This window comes from Nyctibius grandis, assembly GCF_013368605.1.
Source record: "Nyctibius grandis isolate bNycGra1 chromosome W unlocalized genomic scaffold, bNycGra1.pri SUPER_W_unloc_1, whole genome shotgun sequence".
In the NCBI taxonomy this organism is placed as follows: Eukaryota; Metazoa; Chordata; class Aves; order Nyctibiiformes; family Nyctibiidae; genus Nyctibius; species Nyctibius grandis.
The window spans coordinates 8,300,345-8,319,031 of record NW_027167472.1 but is presented as its reverse complement, the minus strand read 5'-3'; the positions used below and the strand labels follow the sequence as shown (position 1 = coordinate 8,319,031).

At 47.2% G+C, this 18,687-nt stretch overlaps 1 protein-coding gene across 17 annotated transcripts in view; it reads left to right on the top strand.

Moving 5' to 3' along the window:
- The window catches only part of LOC137677132 (single-stranded DNA-binding protein 2-like), a 205,831-nt gene that overhangs the window by 45,179 nt on the left and 141,965 nt on the right, over window positions 1–18,687 (top strand). For 15 of the 17 annotated variants that reach the window (XM_068424330.1, XM_068424328.1, XM_068424325.1 and 12 more), the window contains exons 3-4: window positions 1,816–1,877; window positions 13,297–13,381. The exons of the other annotated variants lie outside the window; for them this stretch is intronic. In XM_068424330.1, coding sequence (XP_068280431.1) covers window positions 1,816–1,877; window positions 13,297–13,381 — 147 coding nt within the window. The remainder of the gene's footprint in view (window positions 1–1,815; window positions 1,878–13,296; window positions 13,382–18,687) is intronic. 17 annotated transcript variants of the gene reach the window in all.

Sequence of the window (18,687 nt, the reverse complement as noted above, 5' to 3'; positions counted from 1 at the left end):
ATCTTTTAGATAACTTTAGGGGTGTTTTTTAACACTTTTTTGTTATGCATTTTTGAACTTAAATAAAGCCCTGTCTTAATGGCGGAGAGATACAAAATATATCCTTAATAAAATTGTATTCAAAATCTTTTAAAAATAAATTTAAACCATGCTTTGTTAAAATAAGAGGCATCAGCTAAATTAATAGATGTGTGTATTGGTTGCACATGGCAAGGTTTTGGTAGCAGCGGTGGGGGCTGCAGGGGTGGCCTCTGTGAGAAGAGTTTGGGGCTGCCCCGTGCTGAACACAGCTGGTTCCAGCCAGCTCCACAACAGCCCCACTGCAGGCCACAGCTGATTTAATCAGCAAAGCCTGTGGCACCTCTGTGAAAACATATTTAAGAAAGGGCAAAAATGCCAGATGAGTAGAGGAGTGAAGGAAAAAAAAGTGAGAAACAACTGTAGAAATGCTAAGGTCAGAGAAGAAGGAGGGGAAGGCAGGGCTCCAGGTGCTGGAGCAGAGATTCACCTGCAGCCTGTGGAAGAGACCATGGTGCAGCAGATATCCATACTGCAGCCTGTGGAGTACCCCATGTCAGAGCAGCTGGATATTTCCTGAAGGAAACTGTGGCCCATGGAGAACCCATGCTATGGCAGATTTTTTTTTCCTGAAGGACTTCAGCCCATGGAAGGACCCATGCTGGAGCAGGGGAAAAGTTTGATGAGGAAGGAGTGCCACAGAGGAATTGTTATGTACTAACTGTAAACCCCCCCCAGAGGCTCAAGAACAATGGGGGTGGGGTGGGTGGGGAGGTAGAGGGATTTGGGAATAACGGAGCAAAGTTGAGCCTGGGAAAAAGGGGGAGTGGGGGAAAAGGTGTTATTTTAATTTTTTATTTTGTTTCTCATCATCCTACTCTATTTTTTAATTGGCAATAAATTAAATTAATTTTCCCCAAGTTGAATCTGTTTTGCCCATTATGGTAATTGGTAAGTGATCTCCTGTCTTTGTTACAAATATTTGAAATTAAAAGAAAATCAATTTAATCACAAAATGATAAGTTTGTGTTCTGTATTAGAGTCTGTAAATCTAGTTATAGGATTGTTAAGTTTGAAACAGGTAACCATAGGCACCGTTAGGTTTGAAGTAGGTAACCATAGGAACCCCACTAGACAAGTTGCTGGGCTTCTTGTTAGAGACCGTCATGGACACTAGTTGAATACAATGGAGTTACTGGACGAACAAGTTGCAACATGTTAGAGACCAACTAGAACTGATCTTGAGACTTGATTAAGAGCCAAGGGACAACCACGCCTGCGCAAGAAGGAGAGGTGAAAAGTGCACAGCGAGGAAGACATATGGCCTTCACTGCGGAGACCCCGGCCCACGACCACCAGAGGAAACTGCGCGTGCTCAATCAGGAGGAGTTATAGGTGGAGACTATGGAAATGATTTCCCGGAACTCATTATAATAAAGACTGCCTTTTCGGGGAAAAGTTATGAATATGTATAGGCGTCCTTGGATATGTGATCAATATATGGATATGTGTTCCCGATTTCGGTGACATCTTTATCTCAACCCATCTTATTTTCTCCCTCTGTCCTGCTGAGGAGGGGGAGTGAGAGAGTTGCTGGATTGGCATTTGGCCCTTAGCCAAGGTCAACCCACCACAGTGTGATTAAGTAATAAGGCCACCCAGACTGATGATGATAAAGCCTTTCAAACTACAAAATCTTTCATTCTTCCTTTTTTACTACCTGAATAAATTATGTAACGCTTTTTAGTCACAGTGATCACAAAAAGCTCACAAACTGTTTTTACTGTTTCTCTTTAGATAAGATGGGAAAAAAACATCACACTAGGGGAGCCCCCAGGATTCTTGCACTCCTGGTGGTGGTAAGTGTCAATTTTCTTTTCCTCTGATTTTTAGTATATGTTCATTGTGAATCCAATGTCTGGAGGCAAGAAATTCAGGTGAACATTGTAAAAAGGATGTGAAGATGAGTATCAAGAACTATTAGTGTTGAAAGAACAGAAAAACAGATATAGGAGAGTGAACAGAAGCAACCGAGTAAGAGGGTTGCAACCAGCTCCAAAAAGGAGAAAAGAAAAGTAATTGTTATAGGCGACTCCCTGCTAAGGGGAACAGAGGGCCCCATATGCAGGCCAGACCCGACTCACAGGGAAGTCTGCTGCCTCCCTGGGGTTCGGGTGAGGGATGTTGCCAGGAGGCTTCCTGAACTGGTGAGGCCCTCTGACTACTACCCACTATTAGTATTCCAGGTGGGTAGGGATGAGATTGAAGGGAGAAGTGCCAGGGCAATCAAAAGGGACTTCAGGGCCCTGCGGCGTTTGGTAAAGGGGGTAGGTGCACAGGTTATATTCTCCTCAATCCCTTTGGTGTTAGGTGAAAATAGGGAAAGGACTGTGAAAATACAACAGATTAATACGTGGCTAAGAGACTGGTGCTGTAGGTGGGATTTTGGGTTTGTTGACCACAGGGTGGCTTTCATGGCACTGGGCCTGCTTATGCCGGATGGGGAACACCTGAGTCAGAAGGGGAAAAGGGTTATGGCCCAGAAGTTGGCAGGGCTGGTCAAGAGGTCTTTAAACTAGGTCTGATGGGGGAGGGGGATAAGACCAGGGCAACCACAAATGAACCTAGGGGTGACAGGCCTGTGTTGGGGACAAGATCATTAGCCCAGCTGAAGTGCATTTACACCAATGCACGCAGTATGGGCAACAAACAGGAAGAGCTAGAAGCCACTGTACAGCAGGAAGGTTATGATGTGGTTGCCATCACAGAAACGTGGTGGGATGACTCTCATGACTGGAGTGCTGCTATGGATGGCTATAAGCTCTTTAAGAGGGACAGGCGAAGCAGGAGAGGCGGTGGGGTAGCGCTGTATGTTAGGGAGTGCTTGGACTGTGTCGAAATTGAGGAAGATGGTGAGGATGACAAGGTTGAATGTCTATGGGTGTTGCCGCTTGTCTGCGGCAAGCTCCGTTCGGTTGCTGGCTGGCCTGAGGCTATCCGCACCCCAGGGCCATTGAGCACTGACACCAATGTGAGGATGCAACAAATGGCGTTTATTTAACTGCGCAACAGCCTTATATAGTCGTCTTGTCCCGTACGAACTCGCACGATAATGACACATCCTGCTCCTTTCGCCACGCCTACCTTCCGTTACAGCCCGAGATTTTCCGGTCGCCGTACCCTAATCTACCTACATTTCCCCCTCCCCATGCTTCAAGTCATGCAAAGTAAAGCGTATCGCTGATTCTGGAGCCTTGCGTCAAAGCGTAAGCGTAGCTGGCGGATACAACATCCCGAGCCCAGGTTCTCCAGTAAGATTCCCCTGCAACTCCTGAGATGCAAAGCAAAAGCAAGCTAATCATAAGCGCATTGTTCAAAGCTTTAGTTTCACTCAGCAACGGCCGCCGTTCCTCATCTTTCTTGGCGCCCCGCCGCTTTACCAGACTCTCTGTACTGTCATGACTCCTCACGTCTGAAGGTCGAGGCTGGTGCTGTTTCGGCTTCCCCCACAGGTACTCCTGCAAAACATAAAGCTCGGACAGCGTACATATTACTTCGGGTTAGGATTTTGTTTTAAATCAGGGCGCAAACAGCGTGTAGGGACCCACTGTATAACATCATCCCGTTTGATGGCGGCATACCCCCTCCCGTGATGTAGCAGCTCCCAACCTGTTTCCCACTCCGCTGTCCCAGGGAACCGAACCTTGACTGGGGGGCCCACTTCTGGCACCCCTGGACCCCAACGTCGCTCAATTGGGGCACGCTCTTGGTCTCCCCGGGCAAAATGATTTAACGAATAAAGAGGGTGATGTAAAGTGTGAGATTGGTAGTTGACAGGAATTACATCTGGGAATCCTTCCCCCTCCCCAAGAATCTTAATTCTGTGTTTTTGTTTCTTACTCAAACCTGGTTCCCTGTGTCTCGCAGAGCCCAGTCAGAGAATCCCAGCCTTGGTTACCCATAAATCCTGCTCTCTGTTGTTGAGCCACAAAGGTTGTATTGACCATTCGTTGCACAGTTTTCTGCAAACATGCAAACAAACAGGGTAACACAAGTAGGATAATGCCTATTATAAACATTCCCATAAGCAGACTCTATCTACAAAACATGCAGTTTACTTCAGAACATACTGTTATTCTCTATTATTCTAGCTGAAAGGATAAATTACTGACAGGAAAGCTGATTCTGTTTAAAGGTAACACAGAGCAGGCCTTTTAGAGCCTACTCTGAGGCCTACTCTTGCTAAACCGTTGCTAAACCATCCGGTATCAATTTCCCCCTTTGGAAGTAGTTAGATTTATTATCTCACTACTTCCATATACTATTCTCAATGATTGTCTTAACACAACCCACGCAGATCCCTATGATAACTATAATCACAACTACATAAACTATTCCCTCTAACAATGTGGCTAACCATCCTTTTAGAGACAATCCACCGTACTCCTGCGCCTGTAGAGACAGAAGCATAACCTCGACCCATTAGTAATAGTTCCCCTGGTCCCAACCACTCGTTAGTACCTGGTTCCCTATACCACACTTTGCCTTTGTTTTGCACATAGCTTGCTCCCTGTCGAACTGCCTCCCAATGTATTACGATTGGGGGTCGCTCCTTATCTCCTGCTAAAGTTAAATGGTTAAGTACATAAACAGCTTTTGCAAGTCTCTCAGAAGGTTCAGTCACCTCTCCCCCTTTTTGTTTTTGCAGAAGCTGTTTCAATGTACTATGAGCACGTTCCACAATCGCCTGACCCGTAGGCGAATGAGGAATCCCGGTGACATGTGTAATATCCCATAGTTGACAAAATTAACGAAAAATCTGTGAACAGTATGCTGGTCCATTATCAGTCTTAAGTTGTTGTGGAACCCCAAGACTTGCAAAGCAAGCAAGTAAATGTCATTTGACATGACGACCTGTTTCCCCAGTTTGTGCTGTTGCCCATATTACATGTGAAAACGTATCAACAGATACATGAACATATTTGAGCCTTCCAAATTCTGCAATGTGAGTAACGTCCATTTGCCACAGTTGCAACGCACTCAGTCCTCGAGGATTTACCCCTATTCCGATTCCCATGCCAATTTTCTGACAATTAGGACAAGCACTAACTAATTCACGTGCTTGTGCCATGGTGAGGTGAAATTGTTTCGCTAACATTTTCGCTGATTGATGAAAGAATTGATGGGATAGGTGTACTTGTTCAAATAAATTTGGTGATATTTGCGTATAGGACACAAGTGTGTCTGCTTTATTATTTCCAATGCTCAAATTTTGATCAAATTGATGACTACGAATGTGGGTGACAAAATAAGGTATCTCTCTGAGGTTTATTGCTTGATGCAACTGTAGCAAAATAGTGTAAAGTCGCATATTTCTTATTGGTCCATTTTACAAAAACCTGATATATCGCAAAAAATTCAAGTGTCTGCAATGAGTCCTCAGTTTGTCCTGAGAATTTACAATGTTTCCATTGTCCATCCTCTTGCCAGGTAATAACTGCTGAATGTGATCGCTTTACTGCATCAGTAAAAACAGTTAGTCCAGTCACAGGTATCTCTGATCTGATAGGTTTTCCTTCCCAATCCTATTTGCAAATAAACTGTAGCTTTTTATCTTTTGGCAAATGTGTTACCAATTGTCCAGTAAAGTCCTGTAAGGCCATTTGAAAAAGAGTTGACTGATTTGTTAACCACTGTAGATATTCCTTTCTGATAGGTAAATAGATAGCATCTGAGTCTAGTCCGGTAATGTCTGTAATCCTTTTATGCACTTTGACAAGCAATTGTGCTATTGCTTCCACTCTGGTACAAATTGTTGTTTTAGGATGAAAAGGTGGAAAAACCCATTCTATGATTTGCTGTTTAATGTCCGGCACCTGCACAGTCATTGCAGTAGAATTTGTAGGGTCAGAAACCAAAGAGTCCACTCGAGCATTGCCTTCTGCAATAAATCCAGGCAAATTAGTATGACTTCTTACATGTAAAACATAAAACAATGCAGTTCGGATTTGAATTTCTTGCCACAGAGCTCGCAGCAATTCAAAAACACACTGATTACATATATGCTCTATAACAGATCTATCCAATTGCTTTATAATGCCAGCTACATATGCTGAATCAGCAATCAAATTAAAGGGAATGGGAAAATTCTGAAATATTTTTAATACAGCTCGTAATTCCACCACCTGAGGTGAACCCTTTTGTTGTACTACCATAGATTCCCACTTGCCATCAGAACACCAGACAAGGCCCGCCTTGCCTCTGTTCCCAGATCCATCCGTAAAAATGGTAGTTCCATCCACAGGAGTGTCTGCGCACCACACTCCTGTGGCAATTGGAAGTTCCACACTCAATTTTATAACAGGATGGGAGGGCAAGTGGTAAACAACCTGTCCCGAGAAATTCTCCATGGCTGTTTGCAAAGCAAAGCTATTAGCCACACACCACTCAAAATATTGAGCTGCAATAGGAACGGTTAGTGATGCAGGGATCTCTGGCCACAAGCTCCCGACATCGCATCCGTCCTTTGATGATAATCTGTGCCAATAGCTCTGTAACGAATCTGATCATTCTGAATTCCATTGACCAATTATTGCATATGGAATTTGCCTATCAAACAAAGTGATAATTTGTATTTCCTGATTCAAATCAATACGATGTACAAATTTGGAATGTAGCCTGCTTTCTATTTCTGTAATCAGTTGCTGTACCTCTGCAGTAGTGTGTCGTGGTGCTGTTAAAGTTGTGTCCCCTGCTAACAATTGGAATAGAGGCTGCAATTGTGACGACGTAAGCCCCAAGTACGGCCGCAGCCATAACTTGAGCCTTATGTTCCACAGTACCCACTTTTGCACATGCCTTTATCATAGCATTCAAATCTGTTTTTCCAGGTAAAGCTTCAATGATCTTTTGACAATCAGCATTAGCATTATCCCTGTTTGCCACAGGTCCAAGGCTTGGCAGCCGCACAGGTTAACCCCGTGTGGAAACACCAGTCCTGCGCTCCCTGCGGTTCGGGCTGCGAGTTAACTGCTTAGGCCTGGAACTGGTTGGGAAGATTCATTTGTGTCAGCACACGGTTCCCCCCCCACGTTCTTTCTCCAGTTTCCCTGCATTCTGCAGCTGGTTGTTATCAGCTGACCTTGAGCATTATACTGAGACCTGCACAGCTTCACAAAATGCCCTAGCTTCCCACAGCAATGACACATCAAAACAGAGTTATCTCTCCCACTCAGCTTCAACTTCTTAAGGCAGTTTTTCTTAAAGTGACCTTCCTGCTCGCATGTATAACAACGATGAACTACCTTAACTGCCGCCGCAAAAGTTTTTGCTAAATGCTCCATCTGAGATGTGGTGGTTCCTACTTTCTCACAAGCATCCATTAGCTCAGTTAAGGTGGGGTTACGATTTGCCATCCCCGCAACAACCCCTCTGCAGTCCTCACCTGTGTTGTCCCTCGCCAACTATAGTGGCAATGCTTCTCCCACAACCCTCCAATCCAACAGTTGCCAAATATTTCTTCCCTCAGGACCCGCACCCACAATCACCGGATATGCCCGTGGAATCACAACTCCTTCTAATAACGCATCTCGAATGACCCCTTTCCATTTCACTCCTCCCTCACCTCCCCCCCTTCCCCTGTATACGCGGGCGGACGCTGACCCTCTCCCTCACCTCCCACATTACCAGATGGACGCAAACCTCCCCCCCCGCCCTGATCTAAAGGTGGAGTAGGGAGTTGTAAAGGAGGTTGAGGTGGCCCTAATACTTGTCCCGAACACAGAGGGGGGTTTTTGGGGGAGACATAGTCACGTGTCCCGAGGCGTTGGCTGAACGATGCTGCTGCAATTCCGTCTTTAATTCTTCCAGTCGTCTACCAAGCTCTGTCATGTCAAGTTCGTGTCCATTTCGTGATGGTAACAGTCCTTTAAGTCCTTGTGACTCTGGTACTGCTGACTCCGTAAATGGCGAATCCGGTAAAGGTGGGTACAAAGCATGTTTACCCTCCTTCTTGTCCTCCTGCTCAGCCTCATCCGTAGAGAGATCAATGAGAGGGAGGGGGTTTTGAAGGGGGTTTCTGCCAAGTCTCCTGTTCAGTGTCTGAATCAATTAGTCCAAATCGAGCTCGTGTTTTAGGGCGCACTACCGGTTCTAATGGATCTGTATCTATTTTACTCGCTCCCCGCTCCTCAGCTTTTTTCGGAGCCGTCCGTACCCACGGTGATAAAGGAGCTGCCACCGGTACAGCCACCGGGGCCGTGGGAGGTGTTGGTCCCGCAAACAGTGAGGGGGTAGTAGGCGCCTGTGGTCCTAAAGCCATAAAAGCTGTATGTGTGACTTCTCTCTCTGCTTTTATTCCTTTTAACGCTTCGCTAACCAGCCTCCATGTAGCAGACAATTTAAAGGCTTCCTTATCACCACTTGACACCGCATTCCAGAGAGAGTCACCAATCTTCTCCCATAAAGGCACTTCAAAGACATCATTAAAGGTTGTAAAATGTCCTTTATCTTTTGCCCAAAACAGTAACTGCTTTAACGCAGCTTCGTCATATTTAATTCCTCTCTCAGAGAGTATATGTTGGAGGAGTTTCACCACTGCCACTTCTGTCTTGGTCAGGGTAGACCCCATGTAAACACGCCCGAGCCGCATCCCATGTCGCCCGGTCCTCCCGCGCAGCCCGTAGCAGCCACAAGATAACTCCCCATGTTTTTAATTCTTTGGCAGAACCCGCTGCCATAGCTCGCTCAGCGAGCTGCATCGAGCACCGCTCCCAGGTATTCGGCTGTAAACAATCAGCCGGTCCTGCCACCGCCCCCCCCTTTAACGAGACGGTCCACACACTGGGCTACGTCTTTCGATTTCACAGAAATCTTAAATTCCCCGCCCAGTAACGAGATCACCTTTATCAAGGTTTCCATGGTTCGCGAACCCACTCCGACCGCCTGCGGTCCGCCAGCCCAGCAATCACGTCGGGGTCACCACTTGTTGCCGCTTGTCTGCGGCAAGCTCCGTTCGGTTGCTGGCTGGCCTGAGGCTATCCGCACCCCAGGGCCATTGAGCACTGACACCAATGTGAGGATGCAACAAATGGCGTTTATTTAACTGCGCAACAGCCTTATATAGTCGTCTTGTCCCGTACGAACTCGCACGATAATGACACATCCTGCTCCTTTCGCCACGCCTACCTTCCGTTACAGCCCGAGATTTTCCGGTCGCCGTACCCTAATCTACCTACAGATGGGTAAAGATCAGGGGGAAGGTCGGCAGGGCAGACACTACAGTGGGAGTCTGTTATAGACCACCCAACCAGGATGAGCAGGCGGACGAGGCGTTTTACAAGCGGCTGTCAGAAGCCGCCCGGTCGCCGGCCCTTGTACTCGTGGGCGACTTCAACTTGCCGCATGTCTGCTGGAAATACAACATGGCAGAGAGGAAGCAATCTAGGAGGTTCCTCGAATGTGTGGAGGACAACTTCCTCACGCAAGTGGTGAATGAGCCCACTAGAGGAGGGGCCCTGCTTGACCTGTTGTTTGTGAACAGAGAAGGACTAGTGGGAGATGTGAGGGCCGGTGGCCGTCTTGGGAATAGCGACCATGAAATGTTAGAGTTTTCGATTGTGGGGGAAGTAAGGAGGGGCAAGAGCAGAACTTCTGCCTTAGATTTCTGCTGGGCAGACTGTAGCCTGTTTAAGAGGCTGGTAGACAGAGTCCCTTGGCACTCGGTCCTGAAGGGCAAAGGAGTCCAGGAAGGCTGGACATGCTTCAAAAGGGAATTGCTAAATATTCAGGAGCAGGCTGTCCCGGTGTGTAGGAAGACAAGCCGTCGGGGAAAAAGACCGGCCTGGTTAAACAGAGAACTTAGGCTAGAACTTAAGGAAAAAAAGAGAGCCTACTTGCTCTGGAAGAAGGGTCGGGTAACTTGGGAGCTCTATAGGGATGTGGCCAGGTCGTGTAGGGAGAAGATTAGAAAGGCCAAAGCTCAATTAGAGCTTGATTTGGCTGCTACAGTCAAAGATAACAAAAAAAGCTTTTACAAATACATCAACAGCAAAAGGAGGGTCAAGGAGAGCCTCCACCACTTGCTGAATGAGGAGGGTAGTGTAGTGTCAGGGGATGAGGAAAAGGCAGAGCTGCTCAATGCCTTCTTTGCCTCGGTCTTTAATGACAAGACCGGTTGTCCTCAGGAGACTCGGCCCCCAGAGCCTGAAGTTAGGGTCGGGGGGCTGTGTGAACCCCCCGTAATCCAGGAGGAGACGGTTAGTGACCTGCTGTGCCAGTTGGACACCCACAAGGCTATGGGCCCGGATGGGATTCACCCCAGAGTAATGAAGGAACTGCCAAGTGAACTTGCCAAACCACTCTCGATTATCTACCGGCAGTCCTGGTTAACTGGAGAAGTTCCAGCTGACTGGAAATTAGCAAATGTAACGCCCATCTACAAGAAGGGCCGGAAGGATGATCCAGGGAACTATAGGCCTGTCAGCCTGACCTCGGTGCCAGGCAAGGTGATGGAACAGATCATCCTGAGTGCCATTACATGGCACATGCAGGACAATCGGGGCATCGGGGCCAGCCAACATGGATTCATGAAAGGCAGGTCCTGCTTGACCAACCTGGTCTCCTTCTATGACCGAGTGACCCGCTTAGTAGATGAGGGCAGGGCTGTGGCTGTATCTATCTAGACTTCAGTAAGGCATTCGACACTGTCTCCCACAGCATCCTCCTAGACAAACTGGCTGCCCGGGGCTTGGATGGGTGGACTCTTCGATGGGTTAAAAACTGGCTGGATGGCCGAGCCCAGAGAGTGGTGGTGAATGGGGCAAAGTCCAACTGGCGGCCGGTCACTAGCGGTGTTCCCCAGGGCTCAGTTCTGGGGCCGGTGCTGTTCAATATCTTTATAGATGATCTAGACGTAGGGATTGAGTGCACCCTCAGCAAATTTGCAGATGACACCAAGCTGGGTGGGAGTGTCGATCTGCTGGAGGGTAGGAAGGGTCTGCAGAGGGATCTGGACAGGTTGGATAGATGGGCCGAGACCAACGGCATGAGGTTCAACAAGAACAAGTGCCGGGTCTTACACTTGGGCCACACCAACCCCCTGCAGCGCTACAGGCTGGGGGAAGAGTGGTTAGAGACTGGCCTGACAGAAAGAGACCTTGGGGTGCTGATCGACAGCCGGCTAAACATGAGCCAGCAGTGTGCCCAGGTGGCCAAGAAGGCCAATGGCATCCTGGCCTCTATTAGGAACAGTGTAGCCAGCCGGTCTAGGGAAGTGATCGTCCCTCTGTACTCGGCACTGGTGAGGCCGCACCTTGAATCCTGTGTCCAGTTCTGGGCCCCGCACTTCAAGAGAGATGTTGAGGTGTTGGAGCGAGTCCAGAGGAGGGTGACCAAGCTGGTGAAGGGTCTGGAGGGTCTGACCTACGAGGAACGGCTGAGGGAGCTGGGGTTGTTTAGCCTGGAGAAGAGGAGGCTCAGAGGTGACCTTAGTGCAGTCTACAACTACCTGAAGGGAGGTTGTAGTGGAGTGGGAGTCGGCCTCTTCTCCCGGGCAACCAGCGATAGGACAAGAGGACACAGCCTCAAGCTTGGCCAGGGGAGGTTCAGGTTGGACATTAGGAAGAATTTCTTTTCAGGAAGGGTTATTAGCCATTGGAAGGGGCTGCCCAGGGAGGTGGTGGAGTCACCATCTCTGGAGGGGTTTAAGAAAAGCCTGGACATGGCACTTAGTGCCCTGGTCTAGTTGCCATGGTGGTGTCAGGGCAACGGTTGGACTCGATGATCCCAGAGGTCTCTTCCAACCTGGTTGATTCTGTGATTCTGTGTGATTCTGTGATTCTGTGATATAAATATTAGATATAGGAAAAGAAATATTGAATAATGGATTTATAAGGCAGCATCTTTGGAAGAAGATGGCCTGCATTTCTTTGTTTACCATCTTTTATTAAATTGTGCATTTAAGAGATCATTCTCTATGTCCTGAATAACTACATTTGAAAGAAATATATACAGAGACTCTGAAAATATATGTGAGCTGACTTGTAATTTTTTTATGCATGATACTCCTTTGTTATATATAATGGTGTCTAGAGAAAATATACAAATTTTACGTATATATGCACATTTGTAAATAGAAAATTCCCAAGGCAAAAAGAGACTGCTATTTAGCAGTGATTTGAATATATACAATATGGCTACATTTGCAAGAATTCAAAATTATGGAGAATATAGGCAATCATCCATACAAGAATTCTGTACAAGAATTAAGCTATAAGTTGTAAAGTAGTCCCACTTGAATATAAAAACCCATGTAATTTGTACAGCTGTGTGGAAGATGACATATTCTTTATTGACCATTCTGCTTTTAATTAAGTGACGGAAGCCTGACAAGGAGAACTTGTTCCTTCTATCTCTGATGTCTGCATTATCCTTAATTTTGATAATCTGCAGCAGAGTGGTCAAATTTTCCACAATTCTGAATTATGGTGCTGGGCTAAGTTAGATGGTTAAGTCTAAAACAATAAAGAAACAAAATGAAACTAACAAACTTTATTCTTTTAATTATTCTAGCATATAGATAATTTCATTCTAGAAACTTTGTGGCTAACATTCCTGCCATAATGCAATATCTTATATACTGTTTCTTAACAGTTCAGAGATACTTGTAGCGTATTAGAATTGATTCATGTATAGCTCCATTTGAGGCAGGGGAAGACTTATTGGAGTATCATAATTTCCTTTTACTCTTTCATTCTTTATCAACCAAGAACTATAGGATAGCATACCCTTCGATTTCCTACTCTTATCCATACATTTGTTTCTCTAGGAACTTTTGTTTCAAGGACAGTGTTGGAACTTGGAAGAACTCCCAGTTTTCTCTTCATTTTTTTGCCTTTTCACAACAACACAGTATTACTGTATGAATCTGTGCCTTCCAGTGCTTTGTGATAGTAAATTGCAGCAGTTGCAGAGGTATGAGGTTAAATGCAGAGCTTTATTAATTTGCTTTATACTCTGAAAGGTAGCTTATTGGTTTATACTACAGTGGTTTTAAAGAAATACAAGGCACTGCTTGCTTCAGTGAATCAGATAACAAGACCTGATTCCTCATAGATGTTTTACAAAGCTGAATTTTTGTATAGAGGTAAGTGTTTTCAGCTCTTGGCTAGAAAGTGATATGTCTGTTTCACACATATATATGTATGGTGCATGTACACCATAAAATCTATGAGAATTACAATGATTTTCTCACCATATCTGTTACTTCTTAACTTGCAGTGTATTTTGGGATCTCTACTGTGCAGCTCCAGAAAGACGAGAAACATGTGAACATTCAAGTGAAGTAAAAGCCTTCCATGACTATGTAAGTTTTATATATCTTTATCATGTTTTTATTAATTGTATGTATGAATGTGATTGATAGAGAAATATTTCTGCAAGTTAAATATAAATCATCTGGTCTATTAGAGCAAAAGAAAAAGGGGAAGGGACAAAAGTATTATGCCAATTTTGATGCCACTGAGTTCCAGTTTGAAAATCAGCAAGAAGTTTGGTGGTGTTTTGCCCACAAGGGCCAAAAAAAAAATTCTAGAAACTAGTGACGACAACAACACTGTAACAGTTTTCCATTCCTTTTTTTATATTCTCATAATGTAAATGGAGAACTCCAGCACTCTGGAACTGCATTCCAGAGTTGGAATGGAATTTGGGATACATTTACTATGACAGCTCTTCTTCATCTGTTGATTTTCTTTTTACTGATGAAATCCTCAGGAGGCTGTCTGAGCTGGGTTTATCATTCCTTTGGGCCATTCATATAATATAAAGAAGGAATATAAACACTCCCCAATTATATAATTCTGAAATCTCTTTCCTTTCGTGTTTTCTATGTCTCTTAAAAATATTATCTAATTAGTGCAGAAAAATAGTTCTACACATAAAATTACAAGTAGGCTGCCATACCACAATGCCTTATGAACAGAAATTTGGAAAAATTTAGACAAATCAACTAAGTCATAATGTTTCACAGTCTATTTAATTTCAAGATACTGACACAAATCGTCATAATCTCATGACAGCTCAGCATCCTATAATATGTGAACTAATGGTGATCTCGCCTTATTTGTAGTTAACAAAGGCTATGTTATAAATGCATCATTAACACAATTAGAACTCTTAAGCATATTTTACTTACAGACTAATGACACTTTAATACCCTGTCCTTGGTGGTTAGATTTTGAGGCTGACTTGAAGAGGAGCTCGGATAGTTTTGCACAGTAGTGTCTATGCTGCATTGATTATTCACTTCTCATAATCAATGAAAAAAATGAGTGAGAGAGCAGAAGTTCGGAACAAAATTATGAGGAAGTCTCCCATCCACTGAGGTGTTAAGGCCAACCAAATTGGTAAAGCATATTGATAGAATCACAGACTCATAGAATGGTTTGGGTTGGAAGGGACCTTAATTATCATCTAGTTCCAACCCCCTGCCACGGGCAGGGACACATTCCACCAGACCAGGTTGCTCCAAGCCCCATCCAACCTGGCCTTGAACACTGCCAGGGAGGGGGCAGCCACAGCTTCTCTGGGCAACCTGGGCCAGGCTCTCACCACCCTCACAGCAAAGAATTTCTTCCTAATATCTCAATCTCCCCTCTTTCAGTTTAAAACCGTTCCCCCTCGTCCTGTCACTCCATGCCCTTGTAAAAAGTCCCTCTCCAGCTTTCCTGTAGGGCCCCTTCAGATACTGGAAGGTGCTAGAAGGTCTCCCCAGAGCCTTTTCTTCTCTAGGCTGAACAGCCCCAACTCTCTCAGCCTGTCTCCATAGCAGAGGGGCTCCAGCCCTCTGAGCATCTTCGTGGCCTCCTCTGGACTCACTCCAACAGCTCCATGTCCTTCTTATGTTGGGGGCCCCCAGAGCTGGATGCAGTACTCCAGGTGGGGTCTCACGAAAGTGGAGTAAAGGGGCAGAATCCCCTCCCTCTGCCTGCTGGCCATGTTGCTGGGGATGCAGCCCAGGATGCGGTTGGCCTTCTGGGCTGCAAGAGCACACTGTTGGCTCATGGTGAGCTTCTCATCACCCATCACCCCCAAGTCCTTCTCCTCAGGGCTGCTCTCAATCCATTCTCCACCCAGCCTGTATTTGTGCTTGGGATTGCCCCAACCCACATGCAGGACCTTGCTCTTGGCCTTGTTGAACTTCATGTGGTTCGCACAGGCCCAGCTCTCAAGCCTGTCAAGGTCCCTCTGGATGGCATCCCTTCCCTCCAGTGTGTCGACCACACCGCACAGCTTGGTGTCATCAGCAAACTTGCCGAGGGCGCACTCAATCCCACTCTCCATGTCGCCGACAAAGATGTTAAACAGGACCGGTCCCAATACCGACCCCTGAGGAACGCCACTCGTCACTGGTCTCCACGTGGACATTGAGCTGTTGACCGTAACACTTTGAGTGCGACCATCCAGCCAGTTCTTTATCCACCGAGTGGTCCGTCCGTCAAGTCCATGTCCCTCCAATTTAGAGACAAGGATGTCGTGTGGGACAGTGTCAAATGCTTTGCACAAGTCCAGGTAGATGCCATCAGTTGCTCTTCCCCTATCCACTGATGCTGTAACCCTGTCATAGAAGGCCACCAAATTTGTCAGGCATGATTTGCCATCTTTTCCATGTGCCTTCTGCCATGTGCATAGTTTCCAGGAGGATCTGCTCCATGATCTTGCCAGGCACAGAGGTGAGACTGACTGGCCTGTAGTTCCCCAGGTCTTCCTTTTTCCCCTTCTTGAAGATGGGGGTTATGTTTCCCCTTTTCCAGTCAGTGAGGACTTCACCAGACTGCCACGACCTCTCAAAAATGATGGATAGCGGCTTTGCAACTTCATCCACCAGTTCCCTCAGGACCGTGGATGTACCTCATCAGGTCCCATGGACTTGTGCACCTTCAGGTTCCTTAGATGGTCTCGAATGTGATCTTCTCCTACAGTGGGCGGTTCTTCATTCTCCCAGTCCCTGCCTCTGCCTTCTGCGACTTGGGTGGTGAGGCTAGAGCACTTGCCGGTGAAGACTGAGGCAAAAAAGTCATTGAGCACCTCAGCCTTCTCCATATCCCGGGTAACCAGGTCTCCCGTTTCCTTCCGGAGAGGGCCCACCTTTTCCCTAGTCTTCCTTTTATCACTGACATACCTGTCGAAGCATTTCTTGTTGCCCTTGACCTCCCTGGCCAGATTTAATTCTATCAGGGCTTTAGCTTTCCTAACCTGGTCCCTGGCTGCTCGGCCAATTTCCCTGTATTCCTCCCAGGCTACCTGCCCTTGCTTCCACCCTCTGTAGGCTTCCTTCTTGTGCCTGAGTTTATCCAGGAGCTCCTTGTTCATCCATGCAGGCCTCCTGGCGTTTATTGCCTGCCTCCCTCTTGGTTGGGATGCATCGCTCCTGAGCCTGGAGGAGGTGGTCCTTGAATACTAACCAGCTTTCTTGGGCCCCTCTTCCCTCCAGGGCTTTATCCCAAGGGACTCTCCCAAGCAGGTCCCTGAAGAGGCCAAAGTCTGCTCTCCTCAAGTCCAGGGTGGTGAGCTAGCTGCATGCCCTCCTTGCTGCCCTATGGATCTTGAACTCCACCATTTCATGGTCGCTGCAGCCAAGGCTGCCCTTGAGCTTCACGTCCCCCACCAGCCCCTCCTTGTTGGTGAGAACAAGGTCCAGCATGGCACCTCTCCTCGTCGGCTCCTCTGTCACTTGGAGAAGGAAGTTGTCATCCACACATTCCAGGAACCTCCTGGATTGCTTGTGCCCAGCTGCGTTGCCCTTCCAAGAGATATCGGGGTGGTTGAAGTCCCCCATGAGGACCAGGGCCTGTGAACATGAGGCTACTCCTACACGTCTGTAGAGGTCTGCTTGGTCTTCCTGGTCAGGTGGCCTGTAGCAGACCCCCACTATAACGTCTCCCATCCCTGCCCTCCCTTTAGTCCTGACCCATAAGCTCTCAGTCGGCTCCTCCTCCATCCCCAGGCAGAGCTCCATGCACTCAAACTGGTCATTGACATAGAGGGCAACACCCCCTCCTCGTCTCCCCTGCCTGTCCTTCCTAAAAAGCCTGTATCCCTCCATTCCAAGGCTCCAGTCATCAGAGCCATCCCACCATGTCTCTGTGATGCCAATAAGGTCGTAGCCTTGCAGACATGCGCACGTCTCGAGCTCCTCTTGTTTGTTCCCCGTGCTCCGTGCGTTTGCATAGAGGCATTTCAGTTGGGCCCCGCACAAAGCTGCCTTGCAGCCTGAAATTCCTATCCGTGGCTCTTCTGGCGCTCTCCTGCCAACCTGCCATCCTTCTCCAGGCTCTGGGCACCTATTACTGGCCCTGGCATCAAACTGGCAGGACTGGGATGGACTGAGGTTCCCCTCCCCCAGCAACTTGAGTTTAAAGCCCTCTTCACCAGCTTGTCAAGCCTATGACCCAAGATGGTCTTCCCCTTCCCTGTCAGATGGACTCCATTGGCCCCCAGTAGATCTGGTTTCTGAAAGTGAGTCACATGGTCTAAGTAGCTGAACCCTAGCTAATAATTTTTTAAAACTTCTAAGTTTTTTAAAGAACCAGGATATACCAAGTCTTTTATGATTTGCCCAATTCGACCGGCTCTTTCAAACCCCTTCCCTTTGACCAGGAGGATCGATGAGAAAACTACCTGGGCCCCAGAGTCCTTTACCGCTGCTCCCAGGGCTCTGTAGTCCTCCTTGCTACGTCTCAGACTGCTCCTGGCTGTATCACTGGTGCCCACGTGAAACGGCAGCAGCGGGTAATAGTCCGAGGGCTGTACCAGGCTCGGCAGTCTCTCCGTGCCGTCCCTGATGCGAGCCCCCGGTAGGCAGCACACCTCTCTAGAGAGCGCATCAGGTCGGCAGATGGGTGCCTTCCACAATCGCTACCCCTGCAGGCTGCCCTCCAAAAAACCTTGCCATTTACACCCAATGCAGCCAAAAATGTATGAAACCTATAAAAGTTGTGAAATTATTTTGAAATTAAATAACAAAGTACTTGGAGATTGAAAAAGGAGTGGAATCTACAGTTCTCTAAACTCATGAGAATCACAGAATCACAGAATCAACCAGGTTGGAAGAGCCCTCTGGGATCATCAAGTCCAACCGTTGCCCTGGCACCACCATGTCAACTAGACCATGGCACTAAGTGGCATGTCCAGTCTTTTCTTAAACCCCTCCAGAGATGGTGACTCCACCACCTTCCTGGGCAGCCCATTCCAATGTCTAATAACCCTTTCTGTAAAGAAATTCTTCCTAATGTCCAACCTGAACCTCCCCTGGCCAAGCTTGAGGCTGGGTTCTCTTGTCCTATCGCTAGTTGCCCGGGAGAAGAGGCCAACTCCCACTGCGCTACAACCTCCCTTCAGGTAGTTGTAGACTGCAATAAGGTCACCTCTGAGCCTCCTCTTCTCCAGGCTAAACAACCCCAGCTCCCTCAGCCGTTCCTCGTAGGTCAGACCCTCCAGACCCTTCCCCAGCTTGGTCGCCCTCCTCTGGACTCGCTCCAACACCTCAACATCTCTCTTGAAGTGCGGGGCCCAGAACTGGACACAGGATTCAAGGTGCGGCCTCACCAGTGCCGAGTACAGAGGGACGATCACTTCCCCAGACCGGCTGGCTACACTGTTCCTAATAGA